Consider the following 25,623-nt stretch of genomic DNA (forward strand, 5'->3'; position numbering starts at 1 on the left):
TCTGTCAATGAAATCACTGTACTCCCTACCTTTATCAATGAAATCACTGTACTACCTCCCTCTATCAATGAAATCACTGTACTACCTCCCTCTATCAATGAAATCACTGTACTCCCTCCCTCTATCAATGAAATCACTGTACTCCCTCCCACTATCAATGAAATCACTGTACTCCCTCCCACTATCAATGAAATCACTGTACTCCCTCCCACTATCAATGAAATCACTACTACCTCCCTCTATCAATGAAATCACTGTACTCCCTCCCACTATCAATGAAATCACTGTACTCCCTCCCACTATCAATGAAATCACTGTACTCCCTCCCACTATCAGTGAAATCACTACTACCTCCCTCTATCAATGAAATCACTGTACTACCTCCCTCTATCAATGAAATCACTGTACTACCTACCTCTATCAATGAAATCACTGTACTCCCTCCCTCTATCAATGAAATCACTGTACTACCTACCTCTATCAATGAAATCACTGTACTCCCTACCTCTATCAATGAAATCACTGTACTACCTACCTCTATCAATGAAATCACTGTACTCCCTACCTCTATCAATGAAATCACTGTACTACCTCCCTCTATCAATGAAATCACTGTACTACCTCCCTCTATCAATGAAATCACTGTATTCCCTCCCACTATCAATGAAATCACTGTACTCCCTCCCACTATCAATGAAATCACTGTACTCCCTCCCACTATCAATGAAATCACTACTACCTCCCTCTATCAATGAAATTAGTGTATTGCCTCTCGTCAATAAAATCACTTTACTGCCCATCTCATCAATGAACTCAATATAATGGCTTTTTTTCAATCAAGAAAATCATTGTACTGGCTCTCTTGCATCAATAAAATCACTGCACTGCCTACCATCAATAAAATCACTGCACTGCCTACCATCAATAAAATCACTGCACTGCCTACCATCAATAAAATCACTGCACTGCCTACCATCAATAAAATCACAGCACTGCCTACCATCAATAAAATCACTGCACTGCCTACCATCAATAAAATCACAGCACTGCCTACCATCAATAAAATCACTGCACTGCCTACCATCAATAAAATCACTGCACTGCCTACCATCAATAAAATCACTGCACTGCCTACCATCAAAAAATCACAGCATGCCTCCTTCCCACCAATGAAATTACTGTATTGCTGCCATCTCTAAAAATCACTACTGACTGCCCTAATTCGCTCCAATCACTGCGCTGCCTGAAATCAATGTGCTGACTTCCACCATTAATAAGATCCCTGTACTACCTCCCACATATTCATTAAAACATTGCATTACCTCCATCAATAAAAACACTCGGGAGGTGCTCACCTGGTTTTCGGGTGGAAGTGCTCCACAGCCAGCTAAATACTGGAACCAAAAAGTCTGAAGTTGAGGGCGCATTTGGCTTGAAAAGTTTGCGTTTTTCACCAAAAATGATCTATGACATTTTATTTTAAATTGACAAATCAGGTACATCCAATATCCCAAAGAATCTATGTACCAAATTTCATTAAAATAAGCTTAATGGTTCTTGAGAAACAAGTAAAAAGGCTCTAAAATGGTTATTCTATATGCAAATTATTTAATCAGTATGCACATAAGTATTGTAGACAAAAAAATAATCAGGTCTGCACGTGCACATTATTATTCGGGAGCATCTATCTAACAAGTTTCATTGAAATTTGTTGGATGGTACTTGAGAAACAAGTGAAAATGCTTAAAACTGGCTAATTAATATGCAAATTAGGTAATAAATGTACACAGGTTGTGACCAAAAACTAATAAGGTTTGTGAAATCTCCCATAGCATACGAGGTAAGATCAGTACCAAAGTTATATTAGTTATTAATTATATGATTGCGTGTTCTCCATTTTTGTATCATTCATCATCAATTATACGATTGTTTTTTTGATGTTTTTTAATATATTTTTTGTTTTGAGCATTTTTTCAGCTTTGATCTATTTTTTTTTATTGTTTTCAGCATTTTCTGTTCAGAACATTTATTTTTGTTTTAGCTCATCATCATAATTTATTCACATAACTTCCTGGTCATAATCACATGGTGTTATTCAATGTTTAATTTGTAGACTGTGTTCAAGGAGCGGCGTTTAGATATGCATAGGGAATAGGACGAACTAATCATATTGTTAGTAGAGTTACGGATATCGAATCACGAACAATGAAATATATGTTGTCCATAGGCTCGAAGTTCGGTTAACTTTTTACTAATGTTCGATTTACTAAATATAAACGTTCAAAAAAAGTATGTTGCTCGTAACTCTTAACTGGATATCGAGTTATAATTTGGACGTGGTTTCGCATAAATGGACGTGGTCATTTTTGTAACTTGATGTTCGTAACTCGATGCCCGTAACTTGAACCATTCAAGCATCTCCGCGCACATACAAATAATGACACTTATGTTACTCTATATTTTGAACTAATAATTGCAAATTGGATACATCTGATAAATAGAATATGAAAATTCGTGACCCATGGTATCAGATTTATTGAACTTGAGTCGTAATTTTCATATGTGACTCGACTATAGTTCGGGTCGCTCACCAGACATCCTCTACCTTTCAGAGAGATGCATAGTATGATACTGAAGGCAACGTCTAGTATGTATTATAAATACTATGGTCTATGAATAAACAAACAAGTCATTCACTATTGAAACTTCGAATAGTGCACATTTTATTGGTGGAAGAAATATGAAATCCAGTCTTCATGAAGTACGTCCAAACTACAAGTATAACATTTCGCATTGAAAGACTTAATCATAATTGTGAATGAAGGTATATACTTTGTAGAAATTTACTTTGAAGGGACGATGGAAGGCCTTAGCCAAACGTCATTTGGAGTTAACCATGATGCTCTGCGTCATTTCATAATTTGCTATTTTCTCTAGTATGAACGCTATAATGCGAATAATTTGTTTAATGTAACATATCTGTGAACATATACTCTCCCCTCCCCAGTGAATGTGTACAGAACGCTGTTGATTAGTTCAGTAACTTATTTTGTGGAGATAGTTTGTAGCATGGGACTCAGATAACAATATTTTAATAGGTTTAATTTAATTTGGTCGTGTGTTCAGGGGTAGTAACATGCTGGACATTGTCTTTAAGCATAAATCGACCCTTGCGATCATCAGATGGTTAGGTAGTTATATGCATAAATTATGACGATGAGCTAAAAAAAAATGTCCTGAGCAGAAAATGCACAAAACCCAAAATGATCAACGCTAAAACAATGCTAAAAACAGAACAGAACAGAAAATGGTCAAAAGAAAAATGTTTAAAACAAGAAATACAATTAAAATACGTCAAAAAAAAAAACAATCGTCGAAATAAAAAGTTTTAAAAAATGGGAAAACCCCAAAATGTAATTAAAAAAATGTTATACTTTCTGCACCTGGATTTGTTAAGTATGGTACGCCCTCTATGTATGTGACCTCGTTTTCGGTTGCATCTGCAACAAACAAAATGGCAGCCTCCTGGAGCGAAGAAATTTTGTCAGCCGATCAAAAATCGGCGTTTTAAAAATCTACACCGAAACAAATCAGTTATTGCGTCACAAGGTTTAGTGAATTGTATTTCAAAATGGCTACATCTATAACCGATAACACGCAGTGGCTTTCTGTCACAGAGGAAACACTTTTTCTTCACGATGGTTTGTTGCGAGTGACCGATATCGTCGAACTTCCCCATGATGTAAGCAGTGGCGGCCAGATCACGGAAATAGAAAATGAAGTCGTTTCCTTCGACTCTAAAAACCCAGCTGAGTTATCTGATCGTTTATTGGCGGTGTGTGGGACAAGAAGTAATGCATATGCTTACTCGCGATTGTTGGAGTATCGACTGAACGCTTTAAAGGGACTGTGGCAAGCACAGCGACAAATGGCAATTCCCGATGAACACTCGGATTCTGGCGATGCGACAAGTCAGGAAGAAACTATCGCATTGCTGAAGAAACAGGGATTGTGGCAACAAGCCGAACAGGCCCCATTTTCATCTCGTGTTAGTCTTTTACTGACATTCCCTTTACTGAAATCTCAAAGTAGACTGGACCCGAGCCTATGTGGCACTACTGCTAAACTACTTCTAACGTGTCTCAAGGATTGCGCCCCACTGAGTTTGACCAAAGAACCATCAGACTGTCTCAATGGCCTAGAAAATTTATTATGTTCTTGGCTAGGTGAAGATATTTCCATTGAGGATGCAGCGACGCCAACTTTGGGGGTTGAACAACAGGCAAATGCCGCAGCCGCGCTGGTTGCTCTAGCTTGTGCTAGGTAAGTCACTAAGTGGGATTATCAAGGGGCAATAAAATACTACCCTGGTTTGATATGAGCTCGACGACCAGAATTTGATTCTGCAGGGTGTTCAAGCATGGACCTTTTTGGTAATAAGTGAGTGGATTGTTAATCGTCAGTAACTAAGTAAAATATCATTCATCAAAAAACAGATAAAATAAAGTTAAAACATTAATAATAATTCTGTAAATCATTTTCTTGTTTACCCTCGGCTTCATGTGAGGTTATCACAAATATACCACAAAGTGTGCACAAAGCCACTACGACAATCGTATCAACTAATCAGAGGTTGATGACGCCTCGTACTGCCTGAGTGCTTATTTTGCATTATTCTTGTGATAACCTTATTATTACAAATCTTCTTTTTCTGCTTGTAATAATAATTGAATGAGAGATTACAGTTTGAAATAGCAACCAAAAACATTTTGTGATGTGCGAACATTTGCGACTGGACATGATAGCACTTTTGCATCCAATGTAAACAAAGGATTGTTTGAACGTGCGACATCAATAACCTTGAACACGTCAATGTTGTTGACATTTACCCCATATAATTGAAAATTTCGATATTTAAATGATGCTGATAAAACATTTTACAGAACAACAAATTCAATTGTTTTCTGTGCTAAATGTGTAATAATAGACTATATCAGAGTGTGGAAGTTACTACACTCGTTTCAATTTACCCATGGATGTTGTTTAGGGTATTTTTGCAAATAATTAATTAAAATTTGAAAACTCAACATGGCAGTTGAATCCTGTCCAGCCAATCATAGCAACTCTTTGAACTGTGGATTTTACATCACTTGTGGGAATAAATATTATTTGGAAATATTTTACATTGTTTAAACAGCTATCAGCCTTTGGCTCCATTTGGTAATGCCCATTACCAATGAGTCATTGTTAATAAATCATTTATAAATATTTATATAGAACAAATTCACACCTTCATGAAATGCACTATATGGATATAATGAATCCATTCTATTCACTTTTATAAATATTTTTAATGGCAGTTGAATCCAACAAGCCAATCAAAGAGATAATAATAATGCAAAATGAATGTAATACCATCCTTGATCCATGAGTAAAATTTAATAATTACCACTGGTTATTTTTGTCAGTTGCTGAGTTATGGGCATTGACATGGACGAAAGTACACAGTGATACAAGAAAATTAATCTCTTGAAAAATAAAAGAGTTTTCTTTTGTTCATCACCATTCTCTTAAAAAGAAATAAAAAAACAGAACAATATACAACAAAATAATATTGAATTAAATAACACACATTTGTGCATTATGAAAATTACTACATGTATTGCACCATAACTACCATGTTATAAAAATAATAGAGAGAAAGAAAGACAATAAAATGTTGAAACAACAGTGTAATCTTCTTGTCATTTACAACAGGAAGTTGTGCACATAATGAAGTGAAATGCACCATGGGAGTACCGCCATGTTGTAGAAGGGAAAAGTTTATCTAACATCCATTTGTCAGCATTATTGACTTCATCAAAGAAACACAGTCATAACTTTGTGCAACTTTCTTGTAAATTGTATTATAATTTCAATTTATGTTCAATATTCTATTTTGCTAACACCATTTTACTGACACAATGCCAAGGAAAACTATTTGTATCAATTTGTCGAGTTTCAAATTAAGGGATATGGTTAGATATTGTAGTAATTAATTATTAAAATGAATGCAAACCATCGTCAGCAACGCATATTTATGTGCTACTGCAATTGGTTTTTCTTGAAATGCTATATTTATGTGAAAAATAATTGTTTTTCAAATCTTCTTTACTGTTCATGTGCACGATAACTTGTAATAAATGCCATAACAGCTAATGGATATAATTTCAACATAGCAATTATTGTTATCATCATATGCGTATTGTTTTCCGTGTTTGGGTCAAATAACAGATCGAAAAATGAGGGCGTGATTTTAACACAGCTGAGTGGGTCCCAAGTGGGTCTAACTAACGTGAACGCAATTGCTCTAATCCCTCTGCTGAAATCCCATAACGTGAACGTAGCATTTGTTAGTGAATTATCTCTTGTTGGTGTGGTTGCATAACAATGGAAGCCACGCCTTCCTGACTTTACAGCAGCTCGGGACTCAAAATGCAAGATTTTTTTTCGATTTGCACGCTCCCACTCGAAATAAAATGAGGTTATTACGAGGATGCTTCTGTTACTTTGTTGTACTACAACATGGATTTAAATATGCCAATATTCAATAACACTATATAATGGAATCTATCATGTATAGTACTTCCAATAATAATCTTTGCAGTTCACTATCTTGTTTGGGTTTACCACAACAATTGTGCTCTTAGTCTGTCAAAGAAATTCTTTGTTATTGAGTCTGAATAACTACATGTAACAAGTTTTAGCAAAAATTAGTACAGTAACTGTAAAGTCAGGGAAACAGTTTGTCATATTGTTATTTTACAGGTTTATGTGGGTTTAATTCAGCGAAATTAAACTCCATGAAAAATTAATGCATGTACACTACTTGGTCTTATCGGCATTTTATACAGATTTTACATTGGATTATTTCTAGATGTGACGGAAAAATGAATTGTCACAATATTAGAGATTGATTTTCAATGAAATAAGAAGCTGAATTCAACTTGGCAATGACTGGTATTATTATGTTTTAACTATTTTTACAGAGGATCTATGAAGAGTTTCATCCATACTGTACATTTACTACAAAAACTTGAATCCAGTATTGAGTCACTACCAGTAGGAGATGTGCTACATCAACTACTGCAGTTGGAAGGTGGTCAAGGTATGCCATCGTCTCTAGTCGGCAGTAAACATGTTGTATGCTGGGGCTTTGAAGACATGCTTAGTGACGCTGAGAAATCTTTAGATGACAAGGATAAAGGTGAGTGAAGGATTAGAAAATATCAAATTTACGATGTCGCCACCATACTGTTTTGTACACCGAAACAGCAACAATGCTGCAGCTAACTTGCTGACTGGTTTGCTAGGCATGTCTGGAGATTTAAAACTGATTCAAATGGGTTAGATCAATCCATTTTTATAAGCGTGCACTATTTTACTAAATTTGGGCATGCGGTGCATCGTGCAGTGATCACTGAATTTGAGAGAAACCACCCAGATGTATGAGACTGAATCAATTCATACATTTTGTTTTGATTACTTTGCCTTACGGCAATTTATACAAATAGATGATAAATTGAAAGGGCACTGTATCCTCTATTGAGATTTCATGTATATTGTATGTATTCCTCTGTATTACATGTAGTTTGACTTCTGCTTTCAATGTTTTTTTGGTCAACCAAGTTCCAATCAGATGATTAGGCATATGCAGTCAAAACAGTCAAAACATGACGTTAACTTAAAAATTTGTATATATGTCAGCTATATGGGATGTTGAACTGTATTTGTGTTTAGTTACTTTCTTAATTGTCTAATTGGTACTTATCAGCATATGTGACATAATTGATGGTATGAAAATGCACAATAAGTAGGAAGACCTAGCAAAACTGATTTTTTTTATGATGACATAAGTACCAGAATAATAAATAATTTACAGTACCGGTATAAACAGACTAGAACCTCACATAATGGCAAGAATAGGAGGAAATATTAGCTATAGTTGCTTGGACAACTCATCTTGATCACTCCAATAGATGCTCAATACTTAAATTACAAGCCAAAAAAAATACAGTTTCATGCACAATGTGTATTTCCCCATTACAAGAAATTTATTGAGTTACCTTTGACTACAAAGCTAAGTGCACTGACCCCTTAAGTTATGTACTTTGCATTTCAAAGTACTATTGAATATGAATGAATGAAAGACTTTATTGAAATCATCTCATCTCTAGGGTATTGTAATGAAAATACAATACAGTTACAGTTACCTCCTGGTGGGACTGTGATAGAAACAACAATTGAACCGTATGTAAATGGTGACTGAAATTGAATTGAATTAGAATACAATGCCATATATAAAAATTATGACTGGAAGTATGTTTTACCAGGCATGGTTGAAAAGAGGTGAAACAATGAAAGAAAGAAGTTCTTGAAATAAAAATGAATAATCCTTTTCAATTCTGTTGTCTCCTCAAGTTGTTGTAGAAATACATGTATTATGATGGGAAAACTAACATATGTTTTACATACAACAAACTTGCAAGCAGATGGTGGAAATCATACACATTTGGATGATACTTCCTCTTCAATAATCATTTGATGTGTAAACATAGTAAATAATGTTGGATTTCCTAGAATATTGATACTGTACTCAGTGTAATATGCTCAGGGTTTGGGTTAGATTTTTTGTGCTGATTTCAGCAGCCATCTTGTTCTACTGCTATATGATATTATAACGTATTATTGTCCTTATTTGAACATTGCTTTACGTCATTGCTATGCATAATCAAACCATAGAGTATTACTTGATTACGATCTATTGGTACTTCAAATTTCATAATATTTTTACTTCATCAAATTTTGTGCGATATTACGGTGTTGTGGAAGAACGTATAATATTATAAACAACTACAATTAATCATTTCACATGAAGAATGTTTCAAATTCAAAATATTGTTTATGATCAAATTATCAGCGTCTCTTAGCATATGTTGGCGTACATGTTTCAGTGCTCTTTGTATTCTATGTTATGCACCGACCAGCGCACCAGTCATGTTTTGGATGTATAATATTCCAGTATATGCAGTATCACCTGCAGCTATTACATTCTGATGGTATAACGTAATAACAAAAATGAACTCCTGACAATGCCATATTGGATTCAGAATCGATTATACACGCGCATAAAATCTACTCATCACTTGTGATGGTATGTGTGAACTCCTTTAGAAGTTATCACCTGTGTATGCGAAAGACAGCCATAAGGAAAACTTTCATTTCTGCATTTAATCACTGAATATTCTCTTTTTACAGATGCCTTTCCATTCCATGCTGTAATGTTATCTGATGTTCATAAAGGTGTGTAAACAATACTGCCAACTGATAATATTTCATTATCATGATTTCTCTCTTTAAAGCAGCACTATTGGGTGGGTGGGTGGGTGGGGGCTGGGGAGCTCACACAACAATGAATGTTTATTTCATATTGATCAGATAGCAGCCAGATCTTTAAGAGCTGTGCTAAGTGGCAGTTGCACAATTACAGTCAAGCTAGAAAAATCAAACAAAATTATTTGTCATGTTTGCTCATAGTTATAACCATTGATTCCCTGTTGTGAACAATGTTTATTTGTTGACCTGCGTAATAGCGGTTGGTGATCGTTATATACTTAAAGACCAACCTGATAGCACAAGAGCAGTAATAGAACTGTAGAATACAAATGTTTACAATTCAAACAACAGTGTCGCTTCAGGAGAAATGAATCTGTCTGGTTTTGTGTTTAACTCAATATCAATATTATACACAGAGATGGAGCAAGGACGTAGCATCACTTGTGATGGTAAATTTCTCTATACAACCAACTCTACTGGGAAGGGATTGTCTAAGATTGGATCAGGATTACACGGTACATTGCGGTGAGTTTCTGGGAATAAACAGTAACTTCTACTAAAGATTGATAGGAACGTTGATTTGCAGTTGACCATCACTACAACAGACTGAACAATGCATGTAGTGATCTGAAATTGACATTCAGAAACTTAATTGTAACCGTTTGGAGCTTGGTGTTGAAAAACAAAACAAATCTGGTTGTCATTTCATACCCTGGTAATAACACATTGCCTTACAGAAACTACATTGTAATAAACCCGCACCCCCCATGTGAAGACCACATAAAAAAATCTATACTATCAGGCATAGACACATGATTTGTCTGCACATTTACCTTCAACTTGTATGTTTGTTGCAGGGGTTACGTATATGCTCGTAACAGTGACCTAGAGACAGGCTTTGTAGCTTACGGGGATCAGTATCTAATTCACAGAAAAGTAGAGTATGATATAAGGCCAGCTCAATTGTGTGATATCATCGATCCAAGCACACTGAAGGTAATAAGCTACCTCTTCCTCCACCGCTTTTCTTTATTAGATAGACTAATAGCCGGTCTTGTATACAGTGCTTGAACTTTGGTAAGCTGATGGTGGCCAACTTACTGAAACTACTTTAGACTAGAAATAGAGCATATGAGGAAATGGGCTCAGTATTCCCTGTGTATTTACATCCAAACATTTAACATGTCAAAGTATGGAAACAAATTTAGTGTTTTATTTCTTGTCAATAAAATGATGCATCAAAGTGAGTTGTTTCTGAATGTGACAATTTTCTGTCAGCTGGTAGAGATAAAATCTGGTATAAGAATTATATTATTGTCAATCTTTTTCTATTCACTTTGAATTGATTTTCAATAAATTAGTGAATGAAATTTTTGTTACTGGTATATACATTTCAGTAACGAGACATCAGAGAACTAAATAAATTGTTGGGTCACATAGTAAACGTAAGCAGCCAGAGTAGTATCTGTTAGGTATAAGATCATTGAAGCAAGATTTGAGCTCTTATGAATGTAATATACAAATAAATTCAATAGCATACATGTTTGGTATCTAGGTGAAATGTACTATTAATACGCCTAACGCGACGCTGATACCAGACCACGCCAACTTTGTGACCATTAATCTGTGCAGTGATGGCACTTACTACTACTGGTTGTGGCTGCCATTACCACTTTCTGCAAACATCGAGAAATCTCCCAGTCAAGGCAAATATGTCTACTTGGAAGTATTTAAGTTAGAGGTAAGTATGAACAACACTATGTTGGTTGAATGAATTCCTACTATGAACACTGATTCGTATATATAATATAATACAATACAATATTAACTTATTTATTTGAGAAAATGTATTTTTGCCTAATAAATGTATCTGTATACCTCTTCAGGTTGTGGATGATGAAGTGAAAGCTGTTGCCATCAAAATCAATGTTCTATTAGAGAGGAAAGAGGATTCAGCTAAGAATTTAACAGATTCATTACTAGCCAGATTACGTCCATACAGGTCAAGTACAGCTGCAGCCACTCTGGTGGCTCTAAGTGGGGGATCACTGACAGCAACTACCACCAAGGATGATCCAAGTAAGTTGTAAAATGCATGATAAATGCAAAACAAAATATCCTCCAATATTGGGAGGTGTTGCACATACAATCTAATCAACATTTACAGAAATTTTGAAATTTTGATTTCACAGGTACAACTACTGTTGGGTTAACATTGAAAGTACTTCGCAAGACCCCTATTTATTCATGTGGTAATAGTATAGTATTGGTGACAGCGCCACCTGGTGGTAACAGTAATACTACTGCTAGATCTCTATTTGGAAGTAATTCTGGAGTTTCAGGAATGAGAAGTAAGTATTTATGACCTTGGCATTGGCTTCGTAGATGGACTTTGATATTGGCTTCATAGATGGACTTTGATATTGGCTTCGTAGACGGACTTTGATATTGGCTTCGTAGATGGACTTTGATATTGGCTTCGTAGATGGACTTTGATATTGGCTTCGTAGATGGACTTTGATATTGGCTTCATAGATGGACTTTGATATTGGCTTCATAGATGGACTTTGATATTGGCTTCATAGATGGATCTTGATATTGTCCTCGCTGTCAGATCGTGACATTGCCCACTGGCATTGCCCACACAGACAGACCTTGCTTGCAATGACAGATCTTAACATTGCTTCATAAACAGTTGTAGTTGACGATAGTTTGTTATGTTACGGAGGAATATTGTTTGGAATTGAAAGTGATGTGACTTGTGTGTATTAAACTCTGTTTCAGCTTTAGGGATCAATCTTTCATTTGATGTCAGTGATGGTCAGTTTATCACGAAAAGTGAATTCGCAGATGCACCAACATGTGCCCTAGCCAGAGGAGCAACAGTACAGGGCCTAGGTATATGTTATGATGTATGGAATAACCTGTTATGGACTTGTTCTAATGAATGGGTTGATCAGTGGTTCAATCCTGGACATCAAGCTGCACATCATATATGCCACAGGCTGGCAATTCCACATGTACAGACAGAGGCCCCCAAAGGTTAGTTATATTTTTATGTAAAATATTATATCTCTAGCATTAAAAACAGTATCAATGTATCATTCACTAATAAGCTGTATTTGCATTTGGGTGAAGTGTATTCGCACTCATTCATAAGTTCAAAACTGTACATTGTTTACATTCGGTTTGACATCAAAAAAATCGCATGAAGAAAATTGTGTCTCTGCAAATGATCACATTGTAGACACCCATTTGTTTTTCCTGAATCCGAACGTCTTCATGAATAATTAATCACATGATATAATGCAAAATGACATCATTTGTCATTTAAATTGTGGAAGGAAATGAAATTTAATTATAAGTTTGATCTGCACTTCGTCAATTCCTTGGTTGAAAAAATCTGTTTGATCAATAAAGCATTGCATATTTTGGAGAATACCTAGAGGAGATTTTTTTTCTGTATACTGCATTCGGTGATACAGCAAATGATGTTATGTTTTGATTTTCTATTTTTCAGATGTTTCACTTTCAGTATGTGATGTTATAAACAAACTATTACAACATGTTGGTAGTATGTGTTGTCATCAGCTTAACAACGATATGATGTTGACACCGTTACGTAATATGCTATTCAAAAGTTACTCCATTGATAGTACGTACATGAATAGAATTTGTGATGTCTTAGAAAAGGCCATACAAGAAAATGATGTCAGAATTATTCAGTGTATGCTGATTGTCTTGCAGGTCAGATAGTCATCTTTAAACATTAACTTTTGTTGCATGAATTTTTCCATATTTTATCCTTAAATTGTAATAAACCCCGGTAGTCAATCTGAATTTATTTGGTCAAAAATTAACAAGGGAAAGTTGCAAAATTTTTTAACTTGAAAATTTCACTAGGGATCATTTTACCAGCATTGACTGATTATTGCTATTGGTGGTGTGATTGTGATATCACAAATCAGTTTGCCCAAGGTGAGATTTTGCATCCAAATACATAGGTTTAAATTTTTTTTTAAAAACACTATACTATTCATTGTTTAGTATATACTGGTATACCTATTTATTTTTTATAAAAACCTGATAAACATTGCTAAACACAACTAGGTCCTCTATGAAAATGCTTTCAATGGAATGTTTAATGATAGATAAATGGCTATAAAGATTTTGTTGAAAGTGAGAGTCACAACACTTTTTTTTTCACTCTTCAATTAGATGCCTGTTTTAATCTTGTCAAATATTTCATTTCTATTCACACCATCAACTATTTGACATATTACCGGGTAGTCCCCAATCCCCTATAAACCTCAGAGTGCAACTTTATAGAGTATCTTTCAAGACTAATTTCTTTCAATATTGCAGGTGATAGTAAAATCTTACTTATTCAAGAATGAAAAAGAGGAGGAAAAGTTACTAGTTAAAAAAACCAGGTAATACCGGATTCTGCTGTAAATTCGCCCAGGGCCGTTGAACGGCAGTTCAGGTTTAAAAAAAATTATATTGGGACCAAGAAACCGCCAGGGCGATTTTTCGGCAGTTTTTTAAGGTGTTATTTTAATTTTTTCTGATGCCTATTCAAGAGTATTGATGTTTATTGCGACTTGCGTGAATGGGTTAGCTTTGTTTCGACAATGAGTTATTGCTGTAAATAATGTTAAATTATTCTTCAAATGCTCAGTTTATCTTTTGAACTATTCTTTTTATTTAAAAACAAATCATGCCGCTCTCCCATCAAAATCCAAGCCAAAAGATCGTACAACAACATCGGCAAATCTCTTCCATGCTGGGGTCAATAACATTATCATATTTAAATGTATTATGATAATTTGAACACGTTGGCATCATCCATCGTTTTCATTAGTAAATTATCGATTTGATCTGTCAGGTCAGGTCAAAACATCGTGTGATGAAAATGTGACCGGAATCATTTGCTTACGATGAAATAAGTTGAAATTTATTTGCATTTCATAACAATTCACGTTATTATAATCATTACTAGGTAATAATCAACAATTGTAAAACGCAACATGACCGGATTGCAATACCACGATCATTCGCTACTAAGTAATGCTGTTGTGTTCGTTGTTATTTGAAACTTCTTTTAGAATATATTTTCGTTACTAATAAACAACAAAATAATTGTATTTCGCGCACGAGGTTCGTTAATGTGATTTTTTTGGAGAATGATGCGTGGTCTACTTATTAATCCAGCTAGAAAAAAATGTATACAATTTTAGTTTCTTTCGTTTTGGGTGGTCCAACTGCCGGTGTTGAAAGTTGGTGGATTTTTCAATGAAAATATAAGCCCCCTAAAAATATTTGTTGAAAATTTGAACCCCAAATAAGGGCCCACCAGCCGTGAAACCGCCCAAGGCGACTTTTCGGATGGGCGAATTTACGGCAGAATCCGGTAATATTAATTAATATATCATCAGTATAATTGCTACATCACTTATGGTGTTAAGAAGTGAGTAATACACACTGCTTTCAATTGTATGGCTTTCTCAGTGACATTGTTCATTTCCATGTCTACCTTTAGATCTTTAGTATGGCAACTACTGGACTCTACAGAATGTCTTAGTAAAGCTGGTATTGAAAGAGAAGTGTGTAATGTCATAAGGTAAGAATCTAGATGGATTAATCTTTCAAATATGCTTTCAATTGTTATTTAGATTTCAATGGAAAACAAAATATACATTTTACAATATAGTCAGGGAGCATGTGCATCAATTCTGAAGCCCGTGGGACTTGGGTGGTGAAAGCAAATCACTTATCTATATGGCTTCAGGTGACCCTAATTGATGATAAAAAACATGTTGACAGTCTGGAAACTTGTTGTGTTAGCGGTTTTTAACAAAAGAAGGCAATGCCTATTTTTGCACACTTTTGTTTACGACTGTTGCACATGTACCCCTTGCGTATTTCCTGCCATTAGTTCAAATGGCTCTGTGTGTTGGCAGGTTGGTGGTTAAAGTGAACCATATGTTTTAATTACCCTGAGGAATCTCTAAATAACATTGAAAATAAGTTTACACTCTGAGTTCCTGTCCTGCAGATTTTTTTTAACCAGAAAGATCGCCTTATTTTCATTGCTCATTAAGTTAATTGTTAGCACTTGCCAATATATCTCTATATATGAAACCTGTCAATTATTATAATTCTCAGTGTGTGTTTTTTTTCAGAAGACATGTCTATTTATTTATCAAATATATAACTATATATAGCTGGGTTATTAAACGTAACTACTCATAAGGGTCAGACCATTCGATTGGAGGGGGGTCAAATTAAAAAACATTGACATTTCCCCCAAAATCATATGTCTGTTTGGTTTTATGTTGGAAAGCGCTAAAAAAATAGGTCAATACCTAGTGAACATTAATTTACTTGCCAAGATGACCTCATCCCTCAAATATTGAATGGTCTAACCCTGTATACATATAATACACTTTTATTGTAGCCTATAATGACCAATTTTCCTTATGTATGTTTCAGATCATCTATCAGTAGACCGAGCTGTAGATTATAAACCTGAACTTTGTAGAACTCTAATAGTCACCTATTTGGTGTAGTAATAGTGTTCAAATGGTGGTGGTGGTGACTTTTTTTAGACACTGAATAGAGATTGAAAAAATAGTACGTTTACAATGCAACACACAGCTCCGCTGGGAGTTCCAGTGTCAAAACGTGCACGATATGTAACAGACTTTTCGATGTGCATCATTTGCCAGAAAGCTGGTGGTGCCCTTGTTGGAAAACCTAGTACCTATGAAAAAGTTCTGCAATTTGTTCATGAAAGAGCAAAGTATGGTGATGGTGAATATCCGGAAGTGAGCAGGCGTCTTGGTGATTTGACTGATCAAGATCTTGGATCAATAAATGCTACATGGCACAGAAAATGTTACCAGAACACAGTGCACGTACAGTTAACCAAGAGAGCTAGGGAAAAATTTGAAAAGCAGATGGCAGCAAGAGGCAGTAGAGCACCGGATAGTTCCTCCTCAGACAGCAGTAGCACCTTCACACGTTCCCAGTCTGTTCCATTTGAGAAAGATGCATGCTTCTTCTGTGAACAAGGAGCATTATATAATAAGCCTCTACATAAAGTTGTTACTGGCAATGCAGGCCAACCTCTCAAACATGCAGTAGAGAAGAGTAGAAATGAGAAGTTTCGAGTCAAACTCAGCACTGCAATAAATCCTGAAGATGCACACGCTATTGACATCAGGTATCATAAGCATTGCTGGGCCATTCATGTGACACATGTGCTACGTCGATCTGAAGAAACAACTAGTCAGCACAGTGCCTTTAATGATTATGCTGCAGAAGTGGAGTTTCTAAGTCTTGTTCAAGGGGAGCTTCTTGATGGTCATATCATCAGCATGGCAACACTTCAGGATGCATATATTAAAATTCGCACAGAAAATAATGTGATGAATCCCATGTTCAGTCGCAAGATGCTGAAGAAACTTCTGCAGAGGGAAATAATGGAAATAGAATTCCACAGACCAAAGCGAGTGAATGAGTCTGAACGTGTAAGCATAAAGTGTGGAAGGGATGCAACTATTCATCTTGCAGAAGATGACACAGAAGAAGGCGATGAAGACATGAAGTGCCTATTTACTGCTGCATCAATTCTCAGAAAAGCAATAAGCAAGGCCAGACCATGGACATTTGCTGGGTCGCTAAGTGATGTCGAGAAGGAGAATATACCAACCCAGCTATACAGTTTCTATCGTTGGATAATCCAAGGACCAAAGACATCACTCTCTACTGAGTCCAAATCAACAGCTGTAAACAGGAATGCCATGAGTCTTGCACAAAGTACAATGTCCATGTTCTTGTCCAAGCATCAGGTTAACAGGAAAGAGACACAGAGTCTAAGAGCAGTCAGAGAAATGCCGCAGCAGTGGGCTATTGGCTTAGCCATTCGCCAGGCCATCAGAAGCAAGAAAGTTATCAACATTTTGCATGGTCTGGGTGTATCAGTTGAGTATAATAGACTTCTAAGGATAGAATCACAGATAGCCAACAGTGTTCTTCATACCATGTTGGAAAATGACATGGTCTACCTGCCTCCTGATGTCATTAAGGGAAGATTTATCTTCTTTGCCATTGACAATGTTGACTTTGCAGAGGACACAGCTGATGGGAAGCACACACTCCATGCCACTGCAATGGCCAGCTACCAAAGATGTCAACCAGGTGATGAGGCCAGAAAATTGAAGCTATTGCAGTCAACCACCCATCGCTCAATGAGTGAATTCCCAGACACTCCTTTACTTCAATGCTCTAAGCCACTGAGTCAAACGTCAAGTCCCACATATCCTACATTCACACTTGCTGAAGATCAGGTACAAGAAACATGCTCCCCAGATGCTGCCTGGCTTATGGGACGAATAATTGTAGGATTTCAGTCAAGGCTAACTGAAATCACTGACAATCAACCAGATGACTCCTCAATCTCTGAAGAGAATGGAAGTCATGACAACATTCCTTCCTGGTCAGGTTATAACTCACTGGTGAGCAAACAGTTACCCGTGACAAGAGTGGGTGCACCACCACTACTTCCTGCACCTGCCCATGAATGGACAACTCTGTTGACTATCTTAAAGCAAGCTCAGCATATAAATGCAAAAGTTGTGGGTCCTGATCGAAAAACAGTTATTTCTTTAGATATGGGTCTATACAAACCAGCCAAGCAGCTTCAGATGGCTCGTGATGATATGGATCATCTAGTACTTCGCACAGGTGAGCTGCATTTTGTTATGGCACAGCTGCATACTCTTGGAGCATATATTGAAAACAGTGGATTGGACTTCTGCTGGACAGAAGCTGATATGTATGGACCAGCCACTGTAAAACAGATCTTGGAAGGAAGACATGTGAGGAGAGGAGTTGAGGCACATCTGCTGACATTACAAGCCCTGTCCATCATGTACCATGAGGCATTCTTTGAACAGCACCCAGACATGGTAGAAGGTCTCACAAGAGCTGCTCAAAACCTCAGACAAGCATGTCATGATGACAATGATATACAACAAGCACATGACAACATGATTACAGAGATGCAGTCACTAAATGTACTAGAGAAAATGAGTGAGTTTGACAAACAGAATGACAAATTACCTCTTTTCATTGTCATGCGTCAGTACATGAAGATGGTGATGGAAATGTTGCAATATATAAGGTCAGTCAGAACTGGCGATTGGAATCTCCACCTCGCATCCAGCACATCATTTGTCAAGTACCTCTTTGCACATAGTATGTTGAACTATGCACGGATGATGCCAGTCTACCTTGCAGACATGGAATCACTCAAGCAGACTGATGCCGATATATATGATGAGTTCCTCAAAGGCAACTGGGTTGTGAATAAAAATCCCCACATTCCATTCTGTGCTATAGGTGCAGATCATGCATTGGAACATGTCAACCGTTCTATGAAAGTTTCAGGAGGCCTGATAGGAATCACTTTGAATCCAAGTGCTCGAACAAAGTTCTTTCTTATTGCACCCGAACTGGCACGTCTTGCTGGAGAAGCTGAAGATATGGCTGGCTATGCCTCAAATACCAAACTGAGTCACCATACTACTTCAGCTCTAGCTGAAAGAAGACAATCAATGATCATTACTGCACTGGCTCAAACTATCAAGAGATTCACCAATCCATTTACTGAAGACAGTGAAGACCTCTACAACTTGGTGACAAAGGCAATTATGCCAGAAAAGGTCACCCTTGATCTCTGCACTCAAAGTCAAATTGGCAGCAAGCTTCTTGATGAATTTGTGAGCAACCGCATCAAGACAAATAAGATCAATATATGGGCTCCAATGAAGAAGTGTAAACTCCAGACATGGAAAAGCACAGGAAAACAGGTGAAGCTCAAGGTAAATGAGAAGTTGGTAGAGCTTAAAGAAGACAGGAGTCTCTTTGCTCGCTTGCTGATAGTGGCCAAGTCAAGACCAAATATCAACTTAGAGAAAGCTGTTGGTAAACATGAACTGTCAGTTGTACCAAGATCCATGTTTGCTGCTGATGGACAGATGCTACATTGTTCAGCAAAGAGCAGCCTCATGTCTATCATTGTCAGTCTGCTTCAAGAGAGTAATGTTGAAACTGAAGCAGGTGATCTGGATTTGGCTAGGGAGGGCACTTATCGAGTTGCCCTCATTGATGGAATGGCAGAAGTGCAAGCACTGTCCAAACCTGACCATATCAAGAGCTGCTCAGACCTAGGTGACCACTTTTTCTCTCATATTCAAGCAAAGTACAGCTCCATGGATGAAATACGCATTATTTTTGATCGGTACGATGTCCAACATTCACTGAAGATGACAACTCGGAGCAGGAGACAAGGGACTCAAGTTCCAGTAGCCTATCACATAACTGACACCACTAACATAGCTAAAGTGTCAATGAAGAAGTTACTATCACACCAGCAGACTAAAATGGAGCTGACTGGTTATCTAGGTGAGAAGATACTGGAGCATGCTTCAGCAAATAAAGACCGTGTTGTTGTTGCTTGGGGGACACAATGCAGGGCAACATTCACAGATAAGAGCTACATAAGCAGTGATCAAGAAGAGGCTGACACAAAGCTTATCCTGCATGCTGCTGATGCAACTACATGTGGTGCAACACGCATTGATATCTGCTCCCCAGACACAGATGTTTTCATCCTAGCTATACGTCGATATCCTGATTTGTGCAAAAACACAAACTTTGTTACTAGACCACGGAAGAACTGCCGAACAATCAAGCTCGGTCAGATATATAATGTACTTGGTCCATCAAGAGCAGCAGCACTGCCAGGTCTCCATGCTCTGAGTGACAGTGATAATACTGGTAGCTTCATTGGAAAGGGGAAACAAAGTTTTTGGAAAGCATTTGAAGCTGCAAGTGATGCTACTGTTTCCGCACTGGCCTCCCTTGGTACAACCACAGGACTCAGTGACAACACCTACTCAGCAATTGAAGAATTTATCTGCAAAGTATATGTCCAGCAAACACCCATCTCAAAAGTTGAGCAGCTGAGATGGTGGATGTTCAAAAAGAAGCAAGCAGAATCAGAAAAGCTACCACCCACTCCAGCAGCACTACATCAAGCAATTCTGCCCTGCCACCATTAGTCTATTGTTTGGAACCAGGATACAGTTGCATGCCCAGATATCCCATCTCCAGAAGATTATGGATGGAAACACAATGAAGGAGGGTGGACACCCGTCATGACAACTGAGCTCCCAGCACCCCAGTCAGTGCTTCACTTAGTCAAGCGTGGTTGCAAGACACAATGTCACTCAGGAAGATGTTCTTGCCAGAAAGCAGGGCTCTACTGTACTGATCTTTGCTCATGTACAGATGAAGAACAGCCATGTGAGAATATAGGAGATGACGACGATGACGAAGAAGCGGAGGAAGAATCTGATGAAGATCAATTTTAATAAAAGTCATTATGGTCAACTAAATACACCCTAAGAGTTATTGATTGAACGAAAGTTGCATTCGGCAACCTATATGTGGAAGTATCTTATGAACAAGTCTATGGAATCCACTCATAAAACAAAACTGACTTTGACAGACGTTGTTGGTAAAACAATTTAGCACATAAGTGGAGAAAAATATACGGTAATCATCTATAACAGGTATAACCCATGTTTACATTGCATAATAGCTGATATTATTTAATTTGTTGAATTTCGTTAAAGTCATCGCCTAGTACAATATTGTTGTTTTTGTTATATCTATTAAAAAATTATATAACACTTATCATGCTTGTCAACATGTGTTTTTATATTGTCTACGGTCCCATTGGCCCATCTAAAGTGGTGGGAGTATTTCACCACAAAAGTCCCACGGACTCACACATGCTCCCTGACTAATAATTAACATTGCACAGTGTGATGAGCTTACAGGTTGGAATGATATCTAATCATTGCTGTCTGTGTTTCATTACAGCACTGGTTTACATGTATTATATCCTACATTAGAGGACCAGAATGCATTGCTACATAAGCTGTTAACTGAAGGTGAAAGGAATGTGGGTTTATGTCAAGTACGAGATCTGATACTGATCGATCTGTCAGAACAACTCAAGAATGATGCTGAGAGAGGTGAAGTACACACAAAATGCAGGTAAATATCATTAATACCGGTAGATTTAAAAATGATTGCAGGTATTGTGCATTATTTGCCATGTTAACACTCTTTTAGGAACTTTATATGTTGTTTTTATGATTCACCATGTAAGCTGTTGAGGTATTTCAATTTCTGATCTATTTATCAGCTACCGAGTTCTGTGTTCTAATAATTGTAGCAGCAGGTTCTGAAAGGAACTGATCATGACAACACTGTCTCCCTAACAGTTTTATTTTGCAACATTGCAATATTCTTTGGAACATTTTTAGCATTTTTTTTACTTTGCACTTTCAATTCCATCTGTCCAACTCTCCTGGATACAACCATTTCCTTGAAGGGTGATGGATGGTATCCAAATTCAACTATGGCTGTGCTGAATATATGATGAATAGTTTTGTCCATATTCAACAACTGTGGGCTCGCCCTGGCCACCTTCAATCCATCTCTGTAATATAAGTTGTCCGGTTAATAGTCCTGTATATGAGATTACTTTACTTCATAACAAACACACCTGACAATATTCCGTAGAATATTGTAATGTTGCAAGGTGTAATTTTTCTCTCCATCAGGTTGAATGATGATTTGGTTTTGTACATTCTCAAGATTGCTGTTAGAGAATCGTGTCTTTTATTACGAAAATGTCAAACTTGTGAAAATGAAGAAATAGAATGCCTAGTTGCTAATGTACCCGTAAGTACTTCATAGTCCAGTTTATTCACTCTTAGTAGCCTCAGTCGTTAAATATAGTTTCAATCATTAAATATGTATTGCATGTTTCCCCCCTCAGCTTGCTTCCCCGTGTCTGCGGTACATGATGGCACTACAGTCTTATCTTCTGAGGCAGGCCGTACTTTACACTAAACCAAAGGAAGTTAAAAAGCAGAGAAAGAGGGAGAAGGAGAAAGAAAAGGAAAAAGAAGTCAAGGTTGTTCCATTGGAAACCATCCAGTCATCTGTTTTATCACTTTCACTCAAGGTGTTTGCTGGATGTGCAGAGGTAGAAAGCGAAGATGTTATTGTTTATTCCACTTGCTATTACATGTATCTTGTAAGATTTTGTTGCTGAGACAAACTGTGGCCAGTGTTTTTCTATTTAAGGTAGAAGCACAGATATGTCAAATCTCAAATTGTAGTCAGGTGACATAGGCAGAAAAAATTATATATTGTGAATGATGGGGTATATTTTGTTGTCCTTAATTATTTCAAAAATGCAAACACTGTGCTCTATGGAATTGTTCTAAAAATAGCGATTTTTGGAAAATATTAGGACAAGTTTCTCAAAATACTTGACTGCAACACACAAAAGAATGGTGCCATGGGACAATAGCTTCATGATTTTACATAATAAACCAATGAACACTGTCATGCAATTTATGACCAATTTAAGAAAAAAAATATGAGTAAGCTTCTCCCTTAATGTTCTTGTCTTATTTATACAACTACTATTTTAACCTTGCCTAATGGATTAATGTAGCCTTTTTGTATCAATATTAATATTAATGTAGCAATATCAAATATCTGTTGATTGTAGCATAAGTTTGCGCGAGTTTGTATTATTATCTGTGTCTATTATATCTAGGTGTTAGCTGTCTTACTAGAAGTCTGCAATACTATTCTCACTGGTGATGTTTCACACGTGGATGATAGAATGCAGAGTTTGGAGAAAGTCATCAAAGCCACTGTGCTCGGTCATTTATTACCAGTACTCATTACGTCACTGACGAATGTTAATTTACGAATGTTATCCATGGCGGATGCGCTCATGCCACAACTGGTGAAGTTAGTTATACAGACGAGTCAGGTTAGTCTTTTAGAGTTACCGGTATTCATCATCAATGCTGTGTACTTAATAATGCATTTGATGACGATGAAAAAGCAACATAAGCAAGGGATATATACATTCCGTAATAGATAACGTCCTTGCAAGATGTAGTGCCTGCACACATGAGGCTGCAAAGCACTGATTGCAATACATATATTTTGATCAGTATAGTAGAATTACAAAGCCTCATTTTTTTCTTCTGTAAACTAACCCATTTTGAAATAATAGATCAGCTGTGATTAAGTTGGTAAAATAGATGACAGTGGTGTTAATGCCATTTATAATTTGTGAATTCTCAAGAGTACACAAAAGTAAACTATTCATTTCTTGTGGCAGGCGGCACTGTTGATGAAAATGCAGAGTGAAGGAAGTCATCTTGATGAGACTGGCAGTAACTGCACTGAATGTGATGTATTTGAACTGCTGGGTGCTTTGTCTGAAGACAGGTAAGCCACTATTGGCCACCTTATAATATCAGATTTGGTAAAATGCTTCAGTCGTAGTCACAGCACATTATGTTTTATATAAAAAGCATAAAATACAATTTATTTATATGTTTGCACCAGCACTATGTGACTACTGTGTTTTAAATATTTTTTTCTTTCAAGCCTTTAAATCTATCTTACCGGTATTAAAATCCATAGCAATATTTCCTATGTGTCTGCATGTATATTAGCCATACTGGCCTGGTGTTGTGTTAATGTATCAAATATTTGATGCCACTGTTTGTGTGTAAATGAATTGTATTTTGTATAGTTATCAATTTAATTATATTTCAGTGATTTACATGAACAAGAGGAGACCGGATTTTTAGCTGGATTAAAGATTCCTGCTCCGTGGGCAACTGGGAAAACTGTAGAAACCATACACCCTGTACGAGATAATTACAAGTTCCGTGAGACTGTTCACATACCTGGTGCAAGATGTTTGTATTTAAGATTTGATCCGAGATGTTCTTCACAATATGATTATGATAAGGTCAGTCATTGAGTACACTGTCTTCAATTTGTTGGTTTGTTTCATGATTTTGATGATTCACATATGTGTAATTTGTGTGAAATACTGTAGTTGAGTATATAAATGCTAGATCCGAAAAAACACCCACAGTTTTGCATATATCCAAATTGTTGAGAAACTCCCTTCCCTTGCATGCTAATTTAAAACAAAGTTGTTTGCACCATGCCGGGCCCAATCCAACGTATACAGCATACTTCGGTGTAATGCATCTCTTTCCACCTTGTTCTTCAGTTGCTGGTATATTATACTGATCATTTCATCCAACACTGCTTTTGTAAAGCTCACAATATCTTCCTACAGTGTTTATGAGTCAGCCAGCCATGTTGTCATACACAATGTAGTAACATTTATGTATTTTTCAATGAATCACTGTGATTACATTCCAATTAAATATTTAGGTGTTGCATTTTGTATGCTTTGTTGTAGCTTGTAATATATGCTGGACCTACTACTAGTTGTAGGAAAGTAGCCGAGTATGGTGGTAACACTCATGGATATGGAAGCAGAAGTGTGCTTGGGTCTGGATGGCCTAAAGATCTTGTTAAGGTCAGTATTACTGCTGGGATCATGTAGTGTATAAAGGTGTGTATCGGTATATATAACATTTATATTGCACTAACTGTTATTCAGGCAGATGAACAAGCAGAATTTGTTAAAAAAAACTGTTGACAAACAAGCTGCTCTCTGATTGGTTAGGCGTTAGGGTGTTATGTAGCCAATCAGGTACAATCTTGTGAGTAGCTTTGCATGAACTTCATATCTGTCATAAATTGATCATTGTGTGTTCGATGTACCCGGTACTTAAAAATTTCACCAAAACAACATTGTTTTGTTTACTTGTTTTTCCAGCATGTGCCATTTTAGGAGATGCTCTTCTAATAGAATAAATACTTTACTCCTAATTGAAGAGAATATAAATCAGGTGTTTTCATTCATTTTACAGCTCGTATTGACATTGAAAGCAGTTCAAATAGAGTGTATTACTGTAAACTACTGAGATGGTGAGATAACATATTATGTACTATTATTTCTAGGTTGAAGGCAACACTGTTACCTTTGCATTTGAGATGAGAAGTGGGCGTGAACACAACACACCAGATAAGGCCATGTGGGGATTTGGATGCACTGTCAGAGCACAAGTACATGTAAGTCGTACCATTACAATCTATATTCCACAATTCCAATCAATTTGTAAAAATCCTTTCTATAGAAATTGTTGATTATATTCAACTAAACAAATCAAAATAACAGTTATTCTCTATTCAATGAAA

The 25,623-nt window shown here is 36.6% G+C and overlaps 1 protein-coding gene across 1 annotated transcript in view; it reads left to right on the forward strand.

Annotated features, from left to right (window-relative positions):
• Positions 1-3,513: 3,513 nt before the first annotated feature.
• LOC100373217 (putative E3 ubiquitin-protein ligase HECTD4) overlaps positions 3,514-25,623 on the forward strand; it is a 64,832-nt gene continuing 42,722 nt past the window's right edge. Inside the window, exons 1-19 of the mRNA XM_085490928.1 lie at positions 3,514-4,323; positions 7,029-7,246; positions 9,792-9,900; positions 10,233-10,371; positions 10,931-11,116; positions 11,262-11,454; positions 11,568-11,726; positions 12,160-12,417; positions 12,896-13,122; positions 13,741-13,808; positions 14,918-14,998; positions 21,334-21,510; positions 22,083-22,203; positions 22,301-22,510; positions 23,093-23,314; positions 23,672-23,781; positions 24,115-24,313; positions 24,779-24,898; positions 25,387-25,497. Of these exons, the coding sequence (XP_085347054.1) occupies positions 3,632-4,323; positions 7,029-7,246; positions 9,792-9,900; positions 10,233-10,371; positions 10,931-11,116; positions 11,262-11,454; positions 11,568-11,726; positions 12,160-12,417; positions 12,896-13,122; positions 13,741-13,808; positions 14,918-14,998; positions 21,334-21,510; positions 22,083-22,203; positions 22,301-22,510; positions 23,093-23,314; positions 23,672-23,781; positions 24,115-24,313; positions 24,779-24,898; positions 25,387-25,497 (3,600 nt within the window). The 5' untranslated portion in view covers positions 3,514-3,631. The remainder of the gene's footprint in view (positions 4,324-7,028; positions 7,247-9,791; positions 9,901-10,232; positions 10,372-10,930; positions 11,117-11,261; positions 11,455-11,567; positions 11,727-12,159; positions 12,418-12,895; positions 13,123-13,740; positions 13,809-14,917; positions 14,999-21,333; positions 21,511-22,082; positions 22,204-22,300; positions 22,511-23,092; positions 23,315-23,671; positions 23,782-24,114; positions 24,314-24,778; positions 24,899-25,386; positions 25,498-25,623) is intronic.

Source organism: Saccoglossus kowalevskii, chromosome 16, assembly GCF_978046115.1.
Source record: "Saccoglossus kowalevskii chromosome 16, keSacKowa6.1, whole genome shotgun sequence".
NCBI classification, from domain to species: domain Eukaryota; kingdom Metazoa; phylum Hemichordata; class Enteropneusta; family Harrimaniidae; genus Saccoglossus; species Saccoglossus kowalevskii.